We start from the raw sequence: 21739 nt of genomic DNA, 5'->3' as shown, positions 1-21739 counted from the left end.
AAAACCATAACGCATACCGTTTTTGGGATTTCTGTATCAAAGCGCGTGAAGAGACGCATGAGAAAAATTACAAACATAGATCGACGCGTAGTCCTCGCCCGCAATGCCTTGTCTTCAACATGCAGTCACTCCCAAGAAAAGTCAAGCAACTCCTCGTCTTCCAAATAAAACCTCCAGCACGCCAAACACACAAAAAACGCTTGCGCCTTCACGAGGAGAAGGTCCAAAATCATGACCGAATATACATACAAGTCCCTGGATATCGCAGGACTCAAAAGTAAGTCCTCTCCTCCTCGTTTTCAGACACCTTTCCTTGTCACGGAGACAAAGTCACCAATTATTTTGGGAGGAGCTATTAAGCAACATGTCTGCCTCAGTCCAGCTCTCTTACAACAGTGCCTGAAATACCAGGGACTTGTTTTCTCATAGTCCTGACGCATCCTTCTTGAAGAAATCGTCTATCTTTTGCGAAAACGTGATTGCATTGCTCACAAATCTCTTCCTCTTTGATATAGTATTAAAGCGACGTGGACCTGATAACAATGAATCTATTCGAGTTAAGGAACTCTTTGATCTCGTCCCTGATGTCGACAACCAAGTCCGAGGATATATGTTCGACAGCTCGGTTGAAAGCAATGACGAAGAAACTTGGTATGTACAGTGACAAACCTTATTATTTTATTAAAGTGGAATGGATTTCAGACTGCCCTTGTGAAGCTTGTGTTCAGAGGACTTTGGCACTCTCGATGCAGTGTTACAAAAACGACCAGTCACTCTTCGGATCTAATAAGAAGCGTCAAAACCAATACTAATACTTTCCTGAGTACATTGTAGGGTACCGTTGGATATAGCTCTAGCCTTTTTGGACGGATTTGCACCTCTTGACATTGATATGTCAAAGAACGCATGGTTCTTCCAACCCGCAGAAACCTCTTCTGCCTCATCATCATCGTCACCGCCATCATCATCTTCAGCTCCTCTTCCAACCGGATCCTCTACTACTATATATAAAACCACCCAAACTACATCGATTGTTATCTTGGACGAAGACGAGGACAACTCTCCAGCAGACAACGCATCAGACAGCACAGACCTCGACACCCAAGGCAGTATCCACACATCAGGCAAACAACGTATCCCATTTGATACCCTCGTAGGTAACAGTGATGATGAAGGAAACGGAATCGAATCACAATTAGATAGGTACCGACCCTCAGCACGACGACAAACTGAAGACGACGACAACGATAAACATGTATACGAAGACTTGGAATCTATTAGTGATGTTGAGGAACCACTCTTCAGACTCAAAACCGCACCCCCACAGTCTGGACGTATTGGGTTTGGACTAGATGATGGCAGTGATACTGATGATGAAGATGATGAAATCATGCCTGAAACCGATAATCATAGTCAGAATGATGCAGAAGACGACGCAGAAGATGATATCGACAACCAGTCGCTTCCAGACACGATCCCACATGAAGAAGACCTCGAATTAGGTGTAGTACCTCACGCATACGATACAGAAGATGAAGACGACGAAATACTCTTCAATCCTCGTCGTATCAGGAATCTTATTGTGGTGGATGATGACGATGATGAAATCGAAAACACTGAAGAAGAAGTCGAAGAAGAAGTAGGCTCTCGCAGTATCCAAGTCGAAGTCACTGACGACGAAGAAGAAGAAGTCATCTACGAAGGTACCGTCACCCAACCCTTGGCTTCAAAAACACCAGAACCGACGACTAGGCCCCATATTACTGCCAAGTCTATCAGTACGGATGAAGAAGGGGATGTCAATATGATGCCAGCATTGGCTGGGGAGTCGTCTTCGGTATCTCGAGCATCCAGCGAGGCTGATATTGATGTTTCAAGTCACAATACCAACAAGAAGCGAAAACGTGAGGCGGTGGAAGATGATGTCGTTGTTGTTACTCAGCAGCCAAGTTTGAAGCGTCAAATCGTTTCATCGCTAGTATGGATGGGTACTGGAATGATTATGGGAGCAGCCGGGTAAGTTTCACACTGTTATTTGTGCCTTGTGTTGTCGATTGTCTCAGTCGATCTTTTTGTTTCTAGTGTCGTCGCTGCTGCATTCCTCTCATCTGATTGATCTACTTCATTTGGGAAGAGTCACATTATGTCTTGTTGAAATTCCTGTCATATTTGGGGGAGGGAGAGTTTGTAAAGTTTCATATTCCGTGTTGGTGTCCCTTGTCTCATTCCGTTGTAGTTTTCTTTTTGCTTCATATAAAACAGAAACCCCACATAAACCACAAAATCCATAAAAATCATCGTAAGATAGTTCTTTTTTGTAAACGCAAGATGAAATCAAATATCATATCAGTTTCAAGGTGTAAATCATCTGCATGAGTCTTGATATTGCAAAGTGCTTATGATACAATTACGGTGAATGCGATAATATTATCAAGGCCTTAATTGATGTTTCTGTGCTAGAAGTTCAGCTTCTTGAAAAGATCGTAAACCAAATAAAAGTTTGTGAAGGTGTTGGAAGAATTCCCTAAAGGAGCAGAATCTAGTTAGGGTTTATGGATTGACTGTAGCAAGCTCTGCAACGAATGACTTCACTGTACATACTTGTCTGTGACTTTCAAACTTGACTGTTCTGCAAAGAGCTTCATGCGATTCTCAAACACACGAAGAAATTGTGGTATATCAGTCCCACCACCAATCCATTCCACAGGTATCGATTGCAATAATTGTAAGCACTTGTGTACATCAGTGACAGGTGATGGAGCGTCACGAAATAGTGGTATTAAATGGCGATTCAAAAGCTTATTGATGACCATGCTTTGCAGAGATAATGCAGGAATATATCGCCTCCACGATAAGCTGTTATCATAAAGCTATTGAACAAATTGATGCGTAAGCAAAAAATCTAGCAAGACAATTCAAAAAAAGTACCTTAGACAGTGTAGCAAACCAGGCATTACGAGAAGCGATCGCTTGATCTGAGAGAGGTAGGTTGAATCGAACACCAAAGACATCTTGCCTTTCCACAATAGCTGATATTACAGAATCGATTCTAGCCTCGAATGCTCCGATAAGAGTCTAAACAAATAGGGTGGTTCAGATCGGGCAATATACGGAGTTTGGATATTGTGATGCACAAACCTTGAATGCTTTAGAATCTGATTCAGTGTAATTAAGCATTTGGCCAACAATTCTTAAAGCTAGCTTGGTCTGCTTGCAAGAATACGGATCGTATATGTCAACCCTCGACACAAGACGAGGAATGACGACTTTCTCTACTATTTTCGGTAGCAAACGCACGTCCTCGTCTTCAGAGATTTCCATAGCGTTGGGATTCATGCCATAGCCCATCACAGACTCATGCCAATTCATAGACTCGAGATCCAGATACGTCTAGATACACCACATCATAAGAAAATCGAACTAATATGTATTTTTGCTCCCAGTATACATCAAAACACACAACTTACCGAAAATGGCTCCCACGCTAACAGCTCTTGACGGACATACAATTCAAAGACTCCAGGCATGCTCAAGCCACCATAACTTTGCTCATATTCCTGTCGAAATGTATTCTTCCAGCTTTCGAACTTTGCCTTGATTATCGGAATTGAGCAAAACTCATCCAGAGTATCGGCAAACAGATATAGATGGTTTCTTTTTTCTGCGTCTAGTATAGAAGAAGTTGGCAAATGCAAGGCTATTCAAACGCGGCCGATTTACCTTTTTTTCGCCCAATATCAAGTTGTTCATCGACTTCATCATCACTCGATAACCCTTCTTGAGTAGGAGTCTGTTGACTAAACGTCCTTCGTGTGCGTCTTTGAGTATAGGCTGTTTGCCGTGACTGGCGAAGTTGTGGTTCAGCTGAAATATGGAAAGTTAGAATATATATGATGGGTTAAACGTCGTTTTTTTCCGCGCTCCTACCAGGAATATAAGACGAAAAATCACTAAGCCGATCATCAAGAATAGCGTCCCGTCGATCCATTACAAACGACGATTGCTCACGCAAAAGATTATGATAATCTTCCTCTAGCTTTTCCAATTCTGGAAACTGAGAAGTTTGTAGACACAAGGGTCAGTAGCAACAAAAAACAGTTTATACTAGTTTTCAAAGGAGGTTTACCTTCGTATCCAAGAACTCTGCCAAATCCTGAATATAAGTCTTGAACTCTTGAAAGTAAGTATACTTTTGCGAAGCGTTCTTAATATCTTGTTGCAATCCCTGGGCAGAGGTCTTTGAGGATTCCAAATCAGATTTAGAGCTTCGTATTTGAGCCAGATGTTCAATGTGTGAGATTTCCAGATTATTCACTAGTCCAGTGAGCCTGGTCATAACTGTATTTACAGCCGGTATTGGGATTACATTCGGAACTACAGATGATGCGGTAGACGCATAGATAGTATTTAAGGGATTTCAAATTTTCAATTCAAGGCACACTTACTGTAAACGGTTTCTCGTGGAGCTGCAGCTATTGAAGCTGCCTTCTTGGCCAACTCTTCTCTCTGCTGCATGGGAGCTACACGTCTCATCTGTTCTTCCTCCCACATTCGTCCTTCTTCATCCTCATCCCCTTGTCTAGATTTAGATGAGAATCGATTAAGTAAGATTGGAAACAAACACAAAAAAGTGGCAGTCAATGCCGAAGAAGCACTTACGCTTCATCAAGTTCAGTCACAAACTTTTGCTTCCTTTTTGCTTCAGCATCTTTAACAGCTCTAGATCCAAAAGTGATGGTATCACCTTCATAATCTTCAAAATTCTCATCTTCCTGTTCTTCCTGATCTTCTGTTACGAGTCTAGATTCATTTCTGCTAGAGTCATTCTCGTCATCATCGTCCTCCATATTGTTCGTCTTGTCATCTTCCTTGTCGTCCAACGAGATATACGACGAAGAAGAGGGTTTAAGTCCTTTATCTAGACGACCAGATCCTACACCAGCAGCATCATTCCTCCTTTGCTCACGGAGCTTTCGCGCAGCAAAGACAGCAGCTGCATCGGGAATAACGGGTTCTACAGGTATAGGTGGAAGAGCAGAGTCGCCATTCGAGTCTATATCCATGGCAGAGTCTGGATCAGCTCGTAAAGGTCTATTCAGTTGAGCTAGTTTCAAAGCTTGTAGTCCAGCTAGCGAGTAATCTGCTGTTGTGGTCGTTGTTGATACTCTGCTATTGTCTGGCACCAGATTCAGCTTATTCTGAGCCATTCTGCGACTTTCCGATGACTTGCTAACTCGGAATGCTTGCCCATCCTAGCGTAAAGGAAGACGTGTAAGCTTCTCGTGAATGTGTTGATCAAACAATGCAAATGTTGGCACCTACATCTTGTTCCTCATCAAGTCCGAAACTCAAAACAGCAGATTTAGCCTTCGATTTCGAAGGCATGGATCGCTTTATAGGCTCGTTGGTGATGTCTAGCTGTTCAAATCGACCAGCAGCATCTTTTGAACTCTCTCGATGACCTGTCGAGCCATTATTCTCTGATCCGTCGTCATCAGGCACAGAGACGACCTTCTTCCTGACATTCTTCTTATTGGCTCCTTTGCCAAAGTTCATGGTGCCCGCTGTCGAGTGCTGTTATGAGATTTGTTGAAATTTGCAAAATTAAGTAGTTTGCTGCGGAGAACGAGTTGGGGTATATAAGACACGCTATCTATTGCCATCAGCATACTATTCTACATGGTGGCCGGCTCATAGTGTCTAGCCCAAAAATAACCTTTTCCTGACGCGTCAACTGTACGAATATGTTTGAACTAAGGCATGTTTGGATGCTAGTAAATCACGGGTAGCACAGATGTTCTCATATATATTCCGAAAAATCGCAATTCTCAGAAGTACGAATTGGTTGCCATGCATTAAGTTTCGTGATGCTGCTGTTTTGTCACATGTATGTGGTAACAACCCCCCACTTTTGTTGCCAAACACGTCACTTATGCAATAGAACTGATAAGGTCAGGGCCAGGAACTAGAAATTCTCTCCAAGATCAGCGGTTGACCGGGTCCCTTTTTGCGGATCTACTCTTTCGAGTGAGTTCAGCTGCTGTTTGAAACCGGATTACAACTCCACGGTATCTTTTCGGCAAACGAGTGCATTGTATAGATCGCATACCCTATCATCCTTTACACGTTACGAGAACACTGATACTAACAATATTTTCTTCGTGACATTGCTAGGGATTGCCATCTAGTCACCGACATTACGCAGAGATAAGGACAAAACATGTTGACATCAATAATACCAACCTCCGCCGCTGATCCACCACTCAAATCCATACCTCCATCACCATCACGTAAACCTTTTATCGACAGAGTACCAATTTCACCTTCACGTGCATCGACAGTCCGCGGATTCATCGACACACGAGATAAGAGTGATGTATCAATCATATACAAGCTACGACAAAAGGAACGTGAACTCGATGAAGGCATAGTGGATGTCATAGCTGTCGCTGCTGATGGTAAATCTGCTGATGAGGTTGATCGTGCAGTGTCGAGATTCGGATCACGAGCAGGCACGACAAAGGGTACTAGTCGTATGAGTACTTATCAGTATCAGCTGATTGATGAAGCTGTGGGCAGACTAGGACCTGAACCGGCTACTGAAAAGGAATATTTAGATTCACTGTTAAAACAGCCTGCGTCGGAGAAGCCAGAGAAGAATGATATTTCAACTTCAACGGTAGTGGAGCCAGATGTAACAGCCTCAGGAGCTCCACCAGCACCAACAATCGCTATTCCAAGCGCTTTTGAAACCATTGATGCCGCATCACCCATAGAACCAGTAACAACGGAAGGGCCACAACTGGGATTGCCGCCGTTAAATATCTATGATGGTGTAGTGAGGGAAAGGAAGACAAGGAAAAATGATCTGTCACGGCTCCTGTCCCTGTCGGATGATGCTATACTTAGCCCAGTAACATCTCCCGTAGAGCAACCACCAGAGCTGTTGGATGACGAAGAATTTGAAGATCCTGTAATCGCTTCTCTCATTATGCAAGCCGCCGAAGAAGACATTTTAATGCCAGAACCCGCACCTCCGAGAATATCGTCGTTAAAGTATAGGAAGAAACCACCGTTAATGCCCATGTCGACAATGTATGGCAGACTAGTAATATTAGGATATGCAGCAACCGTGATTCAAATTGATGATCCGAAAAAAAAGGTTTCGCTACGAGAAGGTCCGAATCGGATATTCGAACTGTACAAACGACCACATCCAAACGGGATCAAGTTTTCGGAACCTGAAGTCTTCTCTGCCATGAGATTCAATGTACAATTTAATCCAGGCAACAAGTTTGTATACAAGCTGTTTCGGCCGTTGGCTGGTACCTCGCTGCCTCCTATTGCACCAAGCAGTCACGTAATGACACGCCTGTATGGTATTGAGAGAGCTCGAGGGTTTTCAATGGATGGATATGGTGGATCTGATCTAGTAGTAGATGATCGAGATGAGCTTCCTGAACATGCGGATGTAGGCAGTAATGTATCACAACAAGGAGAAAGCTCTATAGGAGGTCTGACTGGAGAGTCGACCCTCAATCGACGAGCATCAGTGGACGTCTTTAGATATAAACGAGAACCGAGTGACGAGAGTCGAGGTATCAGCAGATTCTGGTCTAAAGCTCGGACCTCCTTTGAAGGTGGAGGACTTAAAATGACTCGAACAAACTCGACATCGTCGACATCGTCAAGTGCTGGCTCGTCTATACGATCAACTTTTAGTATTAGTAGCTCTGAAGGTGGAATGTTTAGCACTGATAGACCATACAGATGTGCTGCAGTCAAGTCGCCCACCCTAAAAAAGAACTTTGATGTATACTGGTGTCTGCCAGATGAAACAACGGATGTGTTTCAAATTGGGCGAGAGGAAGGTCCAGGTATAGATGTAGTAGTACCAGGAGAACACCATGTAAAACCTCAAACCAACACTGTAATTCGCCCAAAGGCTAGAAGACTCCAGCTACGCATTGTATGTAATCGTGAAGATCCAACAGATTGTCGACTATTTGCGGGCTGCTTTGACGAAAAGGGCAGATTAACAATGTCTAGTCATAATGTACGATGGAATGATCCAACTGGTGCCGCTGATGGTCTAGCAGAGAATGCTTGTGTTGTCTGGGTTCCTGATCGAGCGGCCTTGCCAGGCAAACCACCAGGAAAATGGGTTGAAGTCTCTGCTATTCAAGGTATGCCATTCGGTCTACGAGCTTCTGAAGACGCTCGACAACCAGGAACTATAGCTGGTACACCTGGAGGGCCCGGAACAGATGGTAAACCAGGATTAAAGCTAGTAGATGGATGTATAATCTATAACGGTGGCCATGCCTTCCTTTGGAGGTCAGGAGCACCTTCTGAAACGGATTTATCATCAGAGGATTTAGCTGATGCACTCAGATCGCTGGAACAATCTGTATTTTGCCCAGTGACGTTGGAGACGATTCCAACTGAGAAAGCTGGGGAAAGTATTCGAGGGCATAGTTATAGACCGTTGGGAAAGATGAGGGCCAAGCTCAACTTTCTGGCACCGGAGGTTCCGGAGAGACGCATGGACGAGTATTATAAGAAGGAAGAACTGGTAGCGAAACGACCTTGGTTGTTCATATCCTGCGGGTATGGTGCTTCTAATTCAAGCAATAGTTGATCTGCCACTGATTACACACTATTCTGCTTTAGACACATTGTATCATACTACGATTCTGCACTACGAAAACTCGGGCCATTCGCAAAATGTAGCATATGTCGAACTCCAGGCCGCTTCGTCCCATTGATTTACAGGCACGTAGTGGTTTTACGATTCCTGCGAATTGCCACTTTGCGTGGTATCTTTTTGATTTCCTCAGGAACTCACCATGTTGTAAAATCACCAGATGTGCCCCAGACATCTTACGCGGCCCACCAACACATGCATTTGATCCGTGTGGTCATGCAATACACACTGAAGGAGCTGAATTATGGACTGCGATATACTTCCCACGACGACCGTCTGATCCATCTCGTGTTGATGCCCGACCTGTAACTCTACCCATGCCGTCTTCCAGCAATCCGTATAACATTGAGAGAATCAGAGCTTCTCAAAACTGGATGAAGATGTGTCCCTTCTGTAACACTGAGATTAACGGAACTGTGAAATTGTACTGGCAACGTGAAGCTGAAGATTCTTGGAATGACTGGTTGTAAATAAGTAAATCTGGATACAAGGATGAAGTTTTAATGCTGCTTCTATTTGTACGGGTTGTAAAAGGAAATACTGAATGCTAAATGGTCTTTTTATGATACAGTGTATTATATGTCGAGGGCTTTATTAGTTCGATTTTGATGATGTCGACGATGACGAGTCTATAGCAGCCTGTATTTCCTCCAGAACTTCAGGAGGGACATTTGATGAGTCCATATTTTCCATATTCTCCAGCTTGCTGGGCTGTTTCTTTGCCAAAACATCCAAGTCGACATATCCCAATCGTTCGGCGTAATGAACTATTAGAGTGAGAAATGGATACTGATGAGCAAGTAACATTCAAACCATCCACCACAACATTGAAAACAGCACAAGACATACCCAACTCAAATCCAATCTCAATAGCAATAAGAATAATAATAGCCCACTCCAACTTTAGCGAATGCTGTTCATGCAAATGATTTCTCAGCACATCCGCCAACTCATTAGCATAATCCAGCTTCTTATTAAACACCGCAATACGAGGCACAACATCCAAGTTCCTGGAAATCCTATCAAATAACTTTTCCATATTTTTCGAACTCCACAAGAAGTCTGGAGAATCCAGTAATTCGTTATGGAGGTTGAGGTTACCACGTAACGAGAATAATTCACCTAGAGATTGCAGGACTGCTCGTCGAGACAGTGGTAGTTTGCGACCTGATAAGAGGACGGATGGGATGTGACGGTTTTTGGAAAGGTGCGTGTCAAGGAGTGACTCGAGGGCACCTAGTTTTACAGATCGCGCCATTCCTGATGAGAAGGCTAGTTTTGCTTGGTAGGGAGCTAGGTCGGAGCCTACTACTATGGTGTCTCCTACCATTGTGCTGACCCTGTTGCGAAATTAGGATTTAGGACAAATTTTTGATAGCAAAAAGAAAGCGTTGGTTGCAACAAGAATAACACATACTGTTCTGGATCCTGAAAGTAATCAAAAAACTCATTCTCAGGCCCCCGATATCCATTAATCTCAGCAGCCTTGATCTGAAGCAATAATAATTCATTCTGTTCAGGTGTTGCACCCCACGTTACAAAAGTCCCGTCATCGAAAAAGAAGGCTTCTGGACCTCCTTCGGGTAAGTTACTATCTCGCAGTTTGAAATGGTAGACGAATTCAGTAATATATGGTTGCATGGCATAGTGGCGTTGTAATAGGGGTAGGAGGATTTCGATGTTATATTCTTCTGCGGTGCAGAATGCTGTTGCACGTTGTACCTATGGGAAAATAAATTCACAATCAGCACCGGAGTTGAAAAGATTTCTTCTGGACCAAAAACTGGGGCGTCAATTTTTTTACCGGCACAGGTGATGATGAAAGCTCGTCAGCTCCAACTCCACGAACACCCTTCTTCTTACGACTAGTTTCAGCACGACTTATCTGTCATTGTACACAAGAAAATCGTTAGACTCACGTCCATCAATATCAGGTTTCAATCTGCTGCAAAGCAAACCTCTAATGGTTTTGTCGAAAACGTCCTGTACTGCAGCTGATACACAGTTCTGATACTCGTACAAAATGATCGTGGTACGGATCTCGATATAGATGATGCTGTTGGTGCTAATCTTCTTGCTACACTCTGTAGATTTCGAGCATTGCTCCATTTTACGACATTCTTGACGAAAGCTCCTTCAAACACATTCATGACTCCTAGTAAAAAGTAATGAATCTACTGATAAGTATCTTTTAACGTAAACGGAGGCCTAGAGCTTGATTCAAGGCCCTGCTGTCTATGTTTTGTAAATTCTTGCAAGTTTTTCTGACAACAAAGTTGACACGAGGTCCTGAATTCGTTGCTGTAAAGAAGATCTGTGCACAGGATATGCTTACGGAGAGCGAAAAACGCGTTTTCGCAACCTCTAGATGCCTTCCAAGGCGGTTTGTCATGTTCGAAACAAAGTTGGTCCGGAAACACGACTGTGTCTGCATAAGTTACTTTCATAATAGGTACAAGAGCGTATCGGTATGCTTAAAATACACGTGAATCACGTAAGGAAGTGCTTTTGTATACGACTTATTGGTTGTAAAGCGGTGACATCGGGTCTGCTTTGTTTCGATTCTAACGAATTCGAAATAAGGGGAGACGAAGTAGGGTCAAAATTCTCACGGGCTCATTCCATATCTCACTACTCACTACTAACATCTCCTCTGTACCCTAACAATTACACTCGCTCACCTCAAACCCGCTTTCACCACTTTTCGTGCGAGAAGCCGACAATGAATTTTGCAGCTCAGCAGGACCTCCCTCCATCTGGAGGATTTCCTCAGACAATCAAATATGAACGATACCTACCTAAGCGAGGGTAAACAACCACTTGCATCTCTCTGTTCTGTTACTTTTAACAAAACCGAGTTTTTGACTTGCAAACGTATTACATTGTAGGCCTTCCGGACTTGTAATATTCTTGGGCACATTCGGCATCATGGGTTATGGCTGGTACTGGCTCGCACAAGCTAATGCTGAACGCAGGCAAGTAGCTGACATTAGAGACATTTGGTGCATCATACCGGATAACAGATGGAGTAGTGAATGGATGAACATCAATATCATCAAGCAGTTGTTTAATACTCGTATTAACGTATATTAGAGAGCTACGTCGTGAAAAGGCTTGGGCTAGAATCTCTCTGGTAAAGATAGTTACCAATGTGTTTGGAAGCCGTTGACATGACCCTTCCCACTATCCCACAATATACTAACCATACTCACCACCTCCAGGTCCCACTCCTCCAAGCAGAAACAGACCGTGACATGGTCCGCAGGCTCGAAGCCGCAAAACTACGAGAAGGAGAAATCATGAAAAACATTCCAGACTGGCAACCATTGGATTTAAAAGCCCCCGTTGCTGGTATCGGCAAAGACGCTAAGCGGGACGCAAATCAATCGGAACCCGTATACCATACAAAGAGATATGTACAACCATCATTCTTGTTCTTGCCTTGGGAATCAGAGGAAAGGATTAATGCGCAATGGTGGAGGGGCTCGAAAATGTTTCTAAAGAATCCTCCGTATCATGAACGTGAAGATTGGAAGAATGGAGGGGAGGGTAGCGGGAAGCCTACTGGTGAAGGGTCGAAATAAAGACGGGCGATTGCTGATATATCATATAAGTTCTAGCATTGCTACTTTTTTTGCTCGCCAATCTATAGGCTTCAAAATAAAACAACTAGTATTAAACCATACATCAAATGAGTTAAGCGATTGAATCTCTGTATTCGTTTTATGCGGATATAAACTAGCTATTGGCAAGGACTATGAACAAAAACTATGTTGATGCTACTCAAGACTACAAGTCAACATATCTACATGTACATTTGATCGTAACCAGGTGGCATCATTTCATCCGGATCTGGTTCACCACTATGTCGAAAGTGATTGACTTAGTTAAGCTGACATTGTTTTTGCTCAACATTCAACCACAGATACACTTACGAGAAAGGAGCACCACGACCATTTCCACGTCCTGGTCTCACTGGAGCATTTGGGCCTGGACCAAAAGGACCAATTGGATCATATCGTGCGCCAGGAGGTATTGCGAGGCTGTTTGAGAGCGTAATTAGGAACCAAAAAACACACACACATGGCTCAAATCATGACAGAACGTCAATTCAAACACCATGATACGTACGGTCCTAGAGGAGTAGGTCCAGTAGGAGGTCCACCACGGAATCCACCTCTACCTGCAAACATTGGATGATCTGGTCCTACAACCATCCCACCACTACCACCTCCAAATCCACCCAAACCACCATATCCATGAGGAGGAATCAAACCAGGTGCAGCACCAAATGGATCCAAGTCACGATCACCAACCCCAAATCCACCCATTCCAGGCATCATTCCACCACTACCAGGCATACCAAATCGTGGTTGTCCATATGGTGGATCTATTCGCAATGGATCGTATCGTGATGGTGGTTCGTGTCGTGATCGTTCACCTTGTTGTTGCTGTTCTCGTGTTTGTGTATGTGTTTTTGGTTCTTCGTAGCCGAGTTTAGCTCCTTGACCAGGTAAAAGTCTAGCAGCTATAGTGGTTCTGAAGCGGGCAATGAGGTCGTCCAAGATGGTTTCAGATATAAATCCACTGGTTAGTGGTCGATTTGATCCTGATCGGTATGGGAAGGGGAAGGAAGGTGATATAAATTCTAGTAGATTTAGTTCCAGGGTCAGTAGTTTACCATCCTAGATGAGCAGAAGTATTGAGTATGACATGTTAAAAAGAAAGTAGACTCAAGCCGGATTGCTACCTCGATAGCCATTCCATGTATGACGAGTCGATTGGCTACCTTGACCCCTTTAATCAGGAAGGTAAAGGTAGACTGAGTATGCCTATATCTGAATGAATATGTATCTCCCGTTGAATTCCAGCCCACAGGTAGAGCTTGTGTCGAGTCAGCAGTAGCAGCAGTAGCATCAGTTGATGTTGATGACGTTTCAGGGCCATCTTCACCCAAGCCAACAAAGCGACACCCGAATTTGATCATGATTACATGTATGAGGGCCATGATCAAGTCAGCCCCGGACTTGAGGACGACCGTGGGAGCTCCAGTTGGGGAAGACGCATTTTCAGGTGATTGGTTGTTGTTGTTGAGTAGCGTACGGACAAGGACTTCTACTACAGCTCCTCTGTCTAGAGCTCCTTCAGATGGCGTAGAAGACATGTTGGTAGATAGCTTTGGTTGATAGTAAGTGAGGTTGCACCGATCAGTCGTTTGGATTTTGCGAATTTGGAGGGGTAAAAGCTCTGGAGGTTGGAGGTTACAGTTGGAAAGCAGTTAAATTTTCAGTTTGGAATATTGCTTTGATCCAAATCTGCATCTATAACGCGAATAGAATTGATTGTACTTGTGTTGAATGGATTTTAGAACCGCTGGTCTACGTGTCGTACTTGTGAGTTGATTGTAGGAATCTTTTGGAAGAAATCCATTTATTTAAAACACATTGAAAAAATTTTAATCCATACTAATCAGTTTATTCAATCTCGTGAAGAAAGTCGTTCAACTCCCCTTCAAGTACACGATTCCTATTACTGATATCCCTTAAAAGGTCTATCACAAGTTGTAACTTTTTATACCAAAATATACCTAAAATTATTTGATATGTACGATCATCGCTGGTAATTATAGTTGGTCTACGGCTATCCTGTTGAATTCGTAATTCAACAAATCGTCTAGCATGTCCATCACTCTCCACTTGACTGGAATTTAAATTTCTTAATATGGGTTTGAATACCTTTTTAAATTCTCTAAGCACATCTCTCAATTCGGTTAGCCTCGAAAAATCCCAACACTCGTTTATTTTTCCACTCCATTCATCGGAAAACGAGCCGTATCCTTTCGTGTCGAATACCGTTTCCGCCATGACCCATAGATTATCAAACGAATTGTTTAATTTCTGACAGTATTCGGGAGTATAGACGCTTTGAAAATCCGTAAGGAATCGTTCTTCTTCTAGTGTTGGGTTTAGAATATGTCGAGTTTTGAATGACTGTATATCTGTAGCCCAATTCATTTCATCATTATCATCTAATAGTGACATTGTTTGCCTCCGAAGCTGAAGGTGATTTTTGCTTTTATAGGCGTTTTTAAATTACTCGTGTTTTTTTGAAGTCCTGTCTCGGATTCTCATTCGCCTCCTAAATTTCTTTCTCACGTACCTTTTAATCGAGAGGCTTGGCTTTTTCACGTCTTTAAATACCTGGTTTGATTGGTTTTATTAGCTTGACGCGCCAATTGTTGTTGTCGAATCGCATTCGGTGTCTTTTTACTTGCTGGCATCGAAGGACTGGATGTTTCAACATTCAACGATCGTTCCTTATGTAGAGTACGTGACTGAATGTACTCTGAAATCATGTATCGAACTCTTCATGCTCCATGATTACCATATAAACTGTTGATAGACCTGATCTGGGTCAATCTCCACAAAACACAAAACATTGCCAACTGACGGCAAGTCGGCCAAACAGGAACAACTAGAGGAAAGCAAGTCACATCATGTAAGATTCATTCGAAACATGCCACATTTCCTAACTCCCTATCTCCTAACTCCTTCAATGTAATGTAGGGTGCGAATTCAAAGTTCCAAAAAGGACAAACCTGAAAACACAGGGTTATCTATTATCGATGAGGTATTGATACCTATGGGATTACATTCATTCGATAGAGATCTAATACATATTCCATTCTATCTTAGACATTCCGAGAGTACCTACTTGAAAACGTCATTCGAGACATGGGGCATTTACAAAAGATGGGCTGGATTGCAAACACCGCTTTCGACGTGGTATGACCAATCATTCTGCATTGATTTACGATATCGTTTCGTTTTGCAATCACCTTTATGGCCTCCCTTGCATCATGTTTTGTGAATTGATTCCAACCTCCAAATCTACTGCATTGACTTTGGACATCATATCGTTTTGGACTTATGTGTACTTCAAAACCTTGCATCATGTTTTGAATTGATTCCAATTTCCTGTCTCTAGTTGATGCAGAGATTACAACTAGAACGCTCAGATCCAAAAGGCGCCGCAGCCATAGTCGAAATAGCCCCTCACGCAGTCGGCCCAACTCCATATCTACCTCCAACCCCAAACTCACTCCAACCAATCATGGGCAGAGCTCTCGGTGGTGGTGGTGGTCCAATGGCTATCGGTGCTCCTGGAGGAAGTGTGGGTGGTGCTGGTGGACAGCGAATGATTGGAGGTCCTACTGCTGGACGAGCTGTGCCACCACCACCTTCTATGGCTGGAGGTGCCAACCAGTACGTTGCTATTGCTGATTTCGCGACTGGCGAACCCGGGGATCTCGATGTGAGGGCAGGTGACATTATCATAGATGTGGAGGAAGTTGATGAGAATTGGTGAGTTCACACGGCATTGTGTTGGATGGTGTTTTTGTGCATATGTGGGAAAATACCATTGCTGATACTCTTCTTTAAAATTTAAAAGGTACCGAGGTCGTATTGGACAAACTGTTGGTATCTTCCCAAAGACCTATGCTCAAAGGTGAGTTTCACAGCTGTCACGACTGCCAAAAACCTTGAGTAACCGTAATCGCATGAAATAGGTCGGGTGCTCCGAGAAGATTCTAGGCTTGAGAAATAGTTTATATTATGTTGCTACTACATCACTGAAATTCTGTTCAAAAAATACATATTTTTTCCTGCTCTGTTACCCTCTATCCTCCTATTGGTTTGTCACATCCCCACCTTTCATGATCGTGCACACAATCCTCTATCGAGCTCAATTTATACACAACTGCCATAACAAGCAAGTGCAGACACATGGAATAAAAGACAAAGAATAGCCTCGAGTACCGATTATATACTATTAGTTTAGTCAGCCCTAACGTTGCTCGTTCAGCTGGATGCAGTGCAGAAATCCGTTTCGACTCTTCTGCTCTAGAAAAGCGAGAAAACGGATCTAGTCGTGATTCATACAAGTTGGAATACTTGCTTGTGGTGGCATCATCTGAATTTTGGCCTCCAAATCGGACTGATAGATTCTGTCCTTCTACTGCTACGTCCACGTAATGATTCTTTGTTGACGATGACGACCATGATGATGAGGGATCATCACGTGCGGATGATGGGCGTGGAGTATTAAACATGGATTGCGTGTATCGAAGTTTCTCATATAATTTTAGATTGTCGCCTTTCAGAGACTCCGATTCAGACGAAACAGATTGAAGTTTGCTCAATAGTTCTCGTAGTTGCTAGAGGGGTATGCGATATAAGAGTAGTCGAGTGGATTTGGTAGATTTTTTGTTTTTGCTCACCTCTTCCAACTCTTGATTCCTTTGACGATATCGATCTCTCTGACCAGTCAGGATTGGTATCATGGATGACGGATCATTAGACTGTTGAGACTTGGTGCTATTATTCGATCGAGCATCATCAAATCCAGGTAGCGTTCTAGATACTAGAGACGACAAGACGTCCTTAAACCAAGAGACAAAAATAAGTGATTTGTGGGAGTTGCCAAATCGTGCAATTATAAAGTGAACCAGCTCACAAACAACTCACAGCATCACTATGCATAGCCTTATTCGAACCACCACCACTACCACCAGCATCAGATTTCGACTTTTGTAAAACAAGCAAATCCTCTTCAAGTTTCTGAACTAGCTTGGACTGTGAATCAAGCTGCCTCTTGACTTGCGATAACTCAGTCTCAGAATGCTGTAGTGATGAAGCTGTTTCTGCTTGAACATTCTGAATACAGAGGCCAAAAAGAGATCAGCTCGGTCCATCTATGTAATGAATTCAACCATCCCATACCTTCAGCGAAGTTAACTCTGACTCTAGTTTCTTATTCTTTTCATGTAAAAGTCGCTCAAGTGGCATCTTGTCAGATTTCGTATCCGAGAATTCAATGGCCTGGCAAAAGGAAAAAATATGACTACAACACTTTGATGTGGATCTCCACCACACTGACCACACCTTGAGAACATCAAGCTCCTGTTTGACTACATCATAATCATTTTTCGTGCCAAGTTCTCGCTGCAGGGATTCATTTTCTCGATTCTAGCACGCAAAAAAAAGCATTATGCGACTTCTGCCTATTTGACAGATTGTTCGTTTGCCAATACCTTGGAAGCAAGAGCCTCCTCAAGTGAATTGAGCTTCATTGACCATTCTTTTTGAGAATCACTAGCAGAATCTTGAATGGTTTGTAATTCCATCATCAGCTTTTGAATTTCAGTCTAGAGAAAAAAAGAAGCCTTGTTACAAGGAGTACGTCAAACAGACGGAGCATACACGACATTACCTCCTGAATCTTGATTCGACGTTCCAAAGTTGAAACTCTGACAAGAGAGACTGATTATTAGAATGCAAAACATGCAATCCAACAATGCTTTAACGCACTCTTGAAAGCCTGTGGTTGACGGAGTCCTGGGAGCTTCTCTTTTCAGCAATTCCTGATAAAAAAAATTATCAAGACCATTTCTTCTTGTGAAACAAATCGCATTCCCTCCACGTACATTTTCTCGCTCCAACACAGAAATCTTGGAATTCGCACGTTCCAAATCCGACACAATCATTTCCACCTCAGCCAATCTAGCAGCTCCTTCATCATCCGTCTTTTGACTAGTGTCTACAAGTCGCGACCGTATAGCGTCATGAGTCGCTTGAAGACTAGACAGTTGATCAGTGACGATATTCAACTGTCGTTGTAATGCGTGTTCCCTAATTTGAAAGAAAACCCGTCAGGCCTACCATGCTCATATCATACTGCAGATCTGCAATGCAGTTGACTAACGTGTCTTTATATATCTTGATTTTTTCATCAGTGGCAGTCTTGATTTCGATTTCCTTGGCCAGCACCTTTTCAGAAACCATTTCATCTAGTTTAGCTTCATATTTAGCTAGACGCTGCTTTAATGTCTGTATTGATGTTTCGGCGCCCTTTCCCGCTGCAGCATCACGATTGACGTCCGCTAATTCTTCACGAAGTCGTTTGTTTTCATCTTTTAGACTCGTTAGTTCTGTGAGCTCCTTAGTTTGATCCTATACAAATGGACAATGAGCGAAAAAAGTGACATTAAGGGCTCCTGAATATTTGTCTGAAATTGTCCTTACCATCATGTTGGCAATAATTGGAGCTGGATCAGGAGCTTCAGCAATGACCTTGTAGACATTCAGAAAGGCAGATTCTGCAGCTTTACATCGTTTCGTAATGCTATCAATCTCAGTCTGATAGGCTAACAAGACACGAAGAATAGTTTCAGCATTTGGTGACTTCCACCGACAACCACACCTCACACAAACCTTTAAGCAGATTCTTGAATTCAACTAGTTTTTGTTCATCTGGGATCTTTTTGAATTCTATAGACAAAAAAAAGGACCTTCAATGTGAGCAATTCCCGAAAAAAGCTTCAACAATATTTTGATGTTGTTACCTTTGGTTGAATCAGCTAGAGATTTACGTGAAGCGACACTCTGCTTCTGATTTTCAACTATTTCCAGTCCAACAGAATCCAATGAATGCTGTAATTGGGTCAATCCAATCGCTAAACAGTTGAAAAATCGTCAATTGTGAGAATCCAAACACATTTCCATAGGTTTTGATACAGATATTGGCAATTACCTTCCCACGCTCTCTGAGCAGCTGCTATCCCCTCCTCGCTTGCAGCCTCTGCTGCCATTTTGGTGGAAGTTTGCTGTTCAAAGTTTGAAGTTATAGAAGTTAACAGACACAACGCGATACAAATGATACAAACAAAATTGAGGATTGAAGAGGTCATATTAAATATTTACATTGTTGATAGCGTTGATAAATGATAATGACAAATGTAAGTCACCAAACTACAGACTAATCAGATACGATCTACATAGATTTCAGCTGTTTCAGTAGCTCGGACAAGTCGAAAAGGTTGCCATATTGATCTTCTTCCGAGGAAATATTCATCTTCGATCCAGCACGTTGTTGCAGTAGGATACAATATAGTTCAGCGGTTTCAAGCGTTTGATCAAGGTCAATCTTGCCAGCCAGTGAATTAACAAACTAGAGCACGAGTTAGTACCTGACAAACCCGTCTGCACTTGCGTGTCAAAATCTCATACCTTGAGTATCTCGTCAAACGACAATAGATATCTTATAATGCTGTCCCGGTTAGCTTCCAATACCGCAAAGGCGACAAAGATGTTGAACTGTTTCGAGTAAGGATTACACCAGATGGCCTCCCACAATGTGAGAAGCTGGTTAAAATCAAACTCTCTCTTGAATGCAATCAAGAGAGAGCGGAACACGAAAAACATATTAATGGAATCACATTGAGATAAATGAGAATATAACGGCGCATCTGCGACCGAAACTAGTGATTCAGCTAGTTCCAGCTGCATCCTGAGAGAAAAGTTTGGCAGAAATGTTAGTCTACTTTCACACAAACGAGCTTTCAAACATTCGCAACAAACAAATCGGCAACCCGAACCTCATTCCAGCACCATCATGCCTAAAGTTATCCTTCATGCTCTTCATTAAACCAAGAAAACAGTAGTAGGCTTCCACCTCGTGATCTAATACCTGTAAGAAAGGCGAGCACAAATCACTCATCCCTTGAACGTAGCCATCTCCAGAAATCGACGCATATGTCATTAGTATGTCTCGTAATCTAACTATAGGTGAGTATGACGAATAATCGGTAGGGTGTGGTAATTTCACTATGGTTTCGTTAAACAGTGGATGGCTTCTGTCTGTTCGTATTACATCTTTTTCAATACGTGTGAAGGATTCTTTTATCGTTTGTTTACCATCGAGGTCCCTTTTAATTGGATCTTCCTCTTGCTCTTGTAACAGGCATGCAATCCATCGTCGTTTAAGGCTAAAGTATTCGTCTGTTCTGGATTCCATTATCCTTTCTCGTTCTTCATTAGTCGAGTCCCAAGCAAAGAGACCAAATATGAATTTCCATGCGTCACTACGTATCTCCTGTACACATCCCTGAAGAGGCCAGAAGGTTGATGAGTTGAGGTTTGGAAATCAGTAAAACTTGACAAAACGAATTCTTACGCCAGAAAATATTCTTCGCCGGATGGCAGATGATGAAATGTTTCCATTACTAAAATCATTCCATTCACTTCTCGTAACAGGAGCTTCTCGTTTCGGCTGAGGAGGTGGCGGCGTGGTATCAGTCTAAACCGAAAAACACCAAGTGAGAAGGCCAAAAACCCCGCCAATTCCCTTGAGTCATGGACTTACACTCAAGATCTCAAACGTGCCCAGCGACGTGTTGGTATCAATAACATCATTCAAAACCGTGGTAGCTCGACGTTGCTTTACAATGTTTTGAATATCAAGCAGTGGGGAGTTTATGGCACGTTCCATTCCTTCAACGACACATGCATCTGACTCTACAACGACACCTTCTACGTGTTGTTTGGCAATGTGTACACGTGGCAAATCTGTTGACTGTCGTATAGCAATCCACGACGACTCGCTAATACTATCTTCTTCCTCCTCCGAAGAGTCATCTGTAGATGATCCAACACCTTCAAGTCCAGGCGTTGGTTGTGCGTCTCCAGTCCTAGAAGCCGCTAGATCAGCTTTCTGAAGTTCACGGATCCATTCAGCTAGATATAAACGTGCAGGCTGGTCGTAGTACATATCCTGATCTCCAACAGGATCAAGCTCTCTTTGTAAGTATGGTAATAGAGTTCTAGCCACTGGATGAGACAATATTCGTTCTGAACAACACACAAGTAGTATTTTAGTTTTCGACTATTTGAAGCTAATGGCGCAAGGACACAATGTCCACTTGTGCCAGAGACTGGTACAATAACGATTTGGTCGTACCTGCAATGTTTTTCGATGCTCTCGAAATGTTTGCGAATGTGGCCATTGTTTTGAACTCAACCGGCCGTGGTTCCTCGCTTAAAGCGAGGTCAAGTACGGTAGAGATTATTTCATAAGAGCTATTGAAGAAGGAATCGTTTTCTTCTTCCATAACTATGATCTCAGGCAGATCAATCATTCAAAGTGAGGTGGTTCTGAGATTATAGTGGGTTCAAAGTGGAAAGAAACTGTGAT

The 21739-nt window shown here is 42.8% G+C and overlaps 7 protein-coding genes across 7 annotated transcripts; 2 read left to right on the top strand and 5 right to left on the bottom strand.

Moving 5' to 3' along the window:
- Nucleotides 1-2588: 2588 nt before the first annotated feature.
- Nucleotides 2589-5556, bottom strand: SmJEL517_g02493 (uncharacterized protein; the record flags this gene model as incomplete). Its single annotated transcript, XM_031168421.1, has 10 exons — nucleotides 2589-2870; nucleotides 2929-3075; nucleotides 3139-3390; nucleotides 3468-3667; nucleotides 3721-3864; nucleotides 3928-4054; nucleotides 4127-4374; nucleotides 4446-4579; nucleotides 4660-5252; nucleotides 5323-5556. 10 exons carry the CDS (start codon nucleotides 5554-5556, stop codon nucleotides 2589-2591), a joined length of 2361 nt encoding a protein of 786 aa, XP_031025573.1.
- A 3745-nt stretch (nucleotides 5557-9301) lies between these two features.
- On the bottom strand, nucleotides 9302-10857 carry SmJEL517_g02492 (uncharacterized protein; the record flags this gene model as incomplete). Its single annotated transcript, XM_031168420.1, has 5 exons — nucleotides 9302-9474; nucleotides 9557-10047; nucleotides 10125-10429; nucleotides 10512-10592; nucleotides 10666-10857. The coding sequence occupies 5 exons, from the start codon at nucleotides 10855-10857 to the stop codon at nucleotides 9302-9304; spliced, it is 1242 nt and encodes a 413-aa protein (XP_031025572.1).
- Nucleotides 10858-11429: 572 nt separating this feature from the next.
- Nucleotides 11430-12291, top strand: SmJEL517_g02491 (uncharacterized protein; the record flags this gene model as incomplete). Its single annotated transcript, XM_031168419.1, has 3 exons — nucleotides 11430-11515; nucleotides 11596-11791; nucleotides 11929-12291. 3 exons carry the CDS (start codon nucleotides 11430-11432, stop codon nucleotides 12289-12291), a joined length of 645 nt encoding a protein of 214 aa, XP_031025575.1.
- Nucleotides 12292-12512: 221 nt separating this feature from the next.
- SmJEL517_g02490 (uncharacterized protein) lies at nucleotides 12513-13871 on the bottom strand (the record flags this gene model as incomplete). Its single annotated transcript, XM_031168418.1, has 4 exons — nucleotides 12513-12570; nucleotides 12643-12750; nucleotides 12839-13392; nucleotides 13458-13871. The coding sequence occupies 4 exons, from the start codon at nucleotides 13869-13871 to the stop codon at nucleotides 12513-12515; spliced, it is 1134 nt and encodes a 377-aa protein (XP_031025574.1).
- Nucleotides 13872-15459: 1588 nt separating this feature from the next.
- SmJEL517_g02489 (uncharacterized protein) lies at nucleotides 15460-16302 on the top strand (the record flags this gene model as incomplete). Its single annotated transcript, XM_031168417.1, has 4 exons — nucleotides 15460-15492; nucleotides 15695-16071; nucleotides 16160-16216; nucleotides 16278-16302. The coding sequence occupies 4 exons, from the start codon at nucleotides 15460-15462 to the stop codon at nucleotides 16300-16302; spliced, it is 492 nt and encodes a 163-aa protein (XP_031025660.1).
- Nucleotides 16303-16388: 86 nt separating this feature from the next.
- On the bottom strand, nucleotides 16389-19358 carry SmJEL517_g02488 (uncharacterized protein; the record flags this gene model as incomplete). The annotated part of the gene is made up of 14 exons (XM_031168416.1): nucleotides 16389-16925; nucleotides 16989-17150; nucleotides 17236-17424; nucleotides 17491-17589; nucleotides 17653-17736; nucleotides 17802-17915; nucleotides 17981-18017; nucleotides 18079-18131; nucleotides 18195-18399; nucleotides 18473-18720; nucleotides 18793-18914; nucleotides 18982-19038; nucleotides 19113-19223; nucleotides 19301-19358. 14 exons carry the CDS (start codon nucleotides 19356-19358, stop codon nucleotides 16389-16391), a joined length of 2076 nt encoding a protein of 691 aa, XP_031025661.1.
- Nucleotides 19359-19540: 182 nt separating this feature from the next.
- Nucleotides 19541-21551, bottom strand: SmJEL517_g02487 (uncharacterized protein; the record flags this gene model as incomplete). The annotated part of the gene is made up of 6 exons (XM_031168415.1): nucleotides 19541-19717; nucleotides 19777-20056; nucleotides 20145-20653; nucleotides 20723-20845; nucleotides 20912-21396; nucleotides 21506-21551. 6 exons carry the CDS (start codon nucleotides 21549-21551, stop codon nucleotides 19541-19543), a joined length of 1620 nt encoding a protein of 539 aa, XP_031025654.1.
- Between the last annotated feature and the right edge of the window lie 188 nt (nucleotides 21552-21739).

Source organism: Synchytrium microbalum, assembly GCF_006535985.1.
Source record: "Synchytrium microbalum strain JEL517 chromosome Unknown SmJEL517_scf0010, whole genome shotgun sequence".
NCBI lineage: Eukaryota > Fungi > Chytridiomycota > Chytridiomycetes > Synchytriales > Synchytriaceae > Synchytrium > Synchytrium microbalum.
The sequence above is the reverse complement of the archived record's forward strand: the minus strand, read 5'-3'. Positions and strand labels throughout refer to the sequence as shown.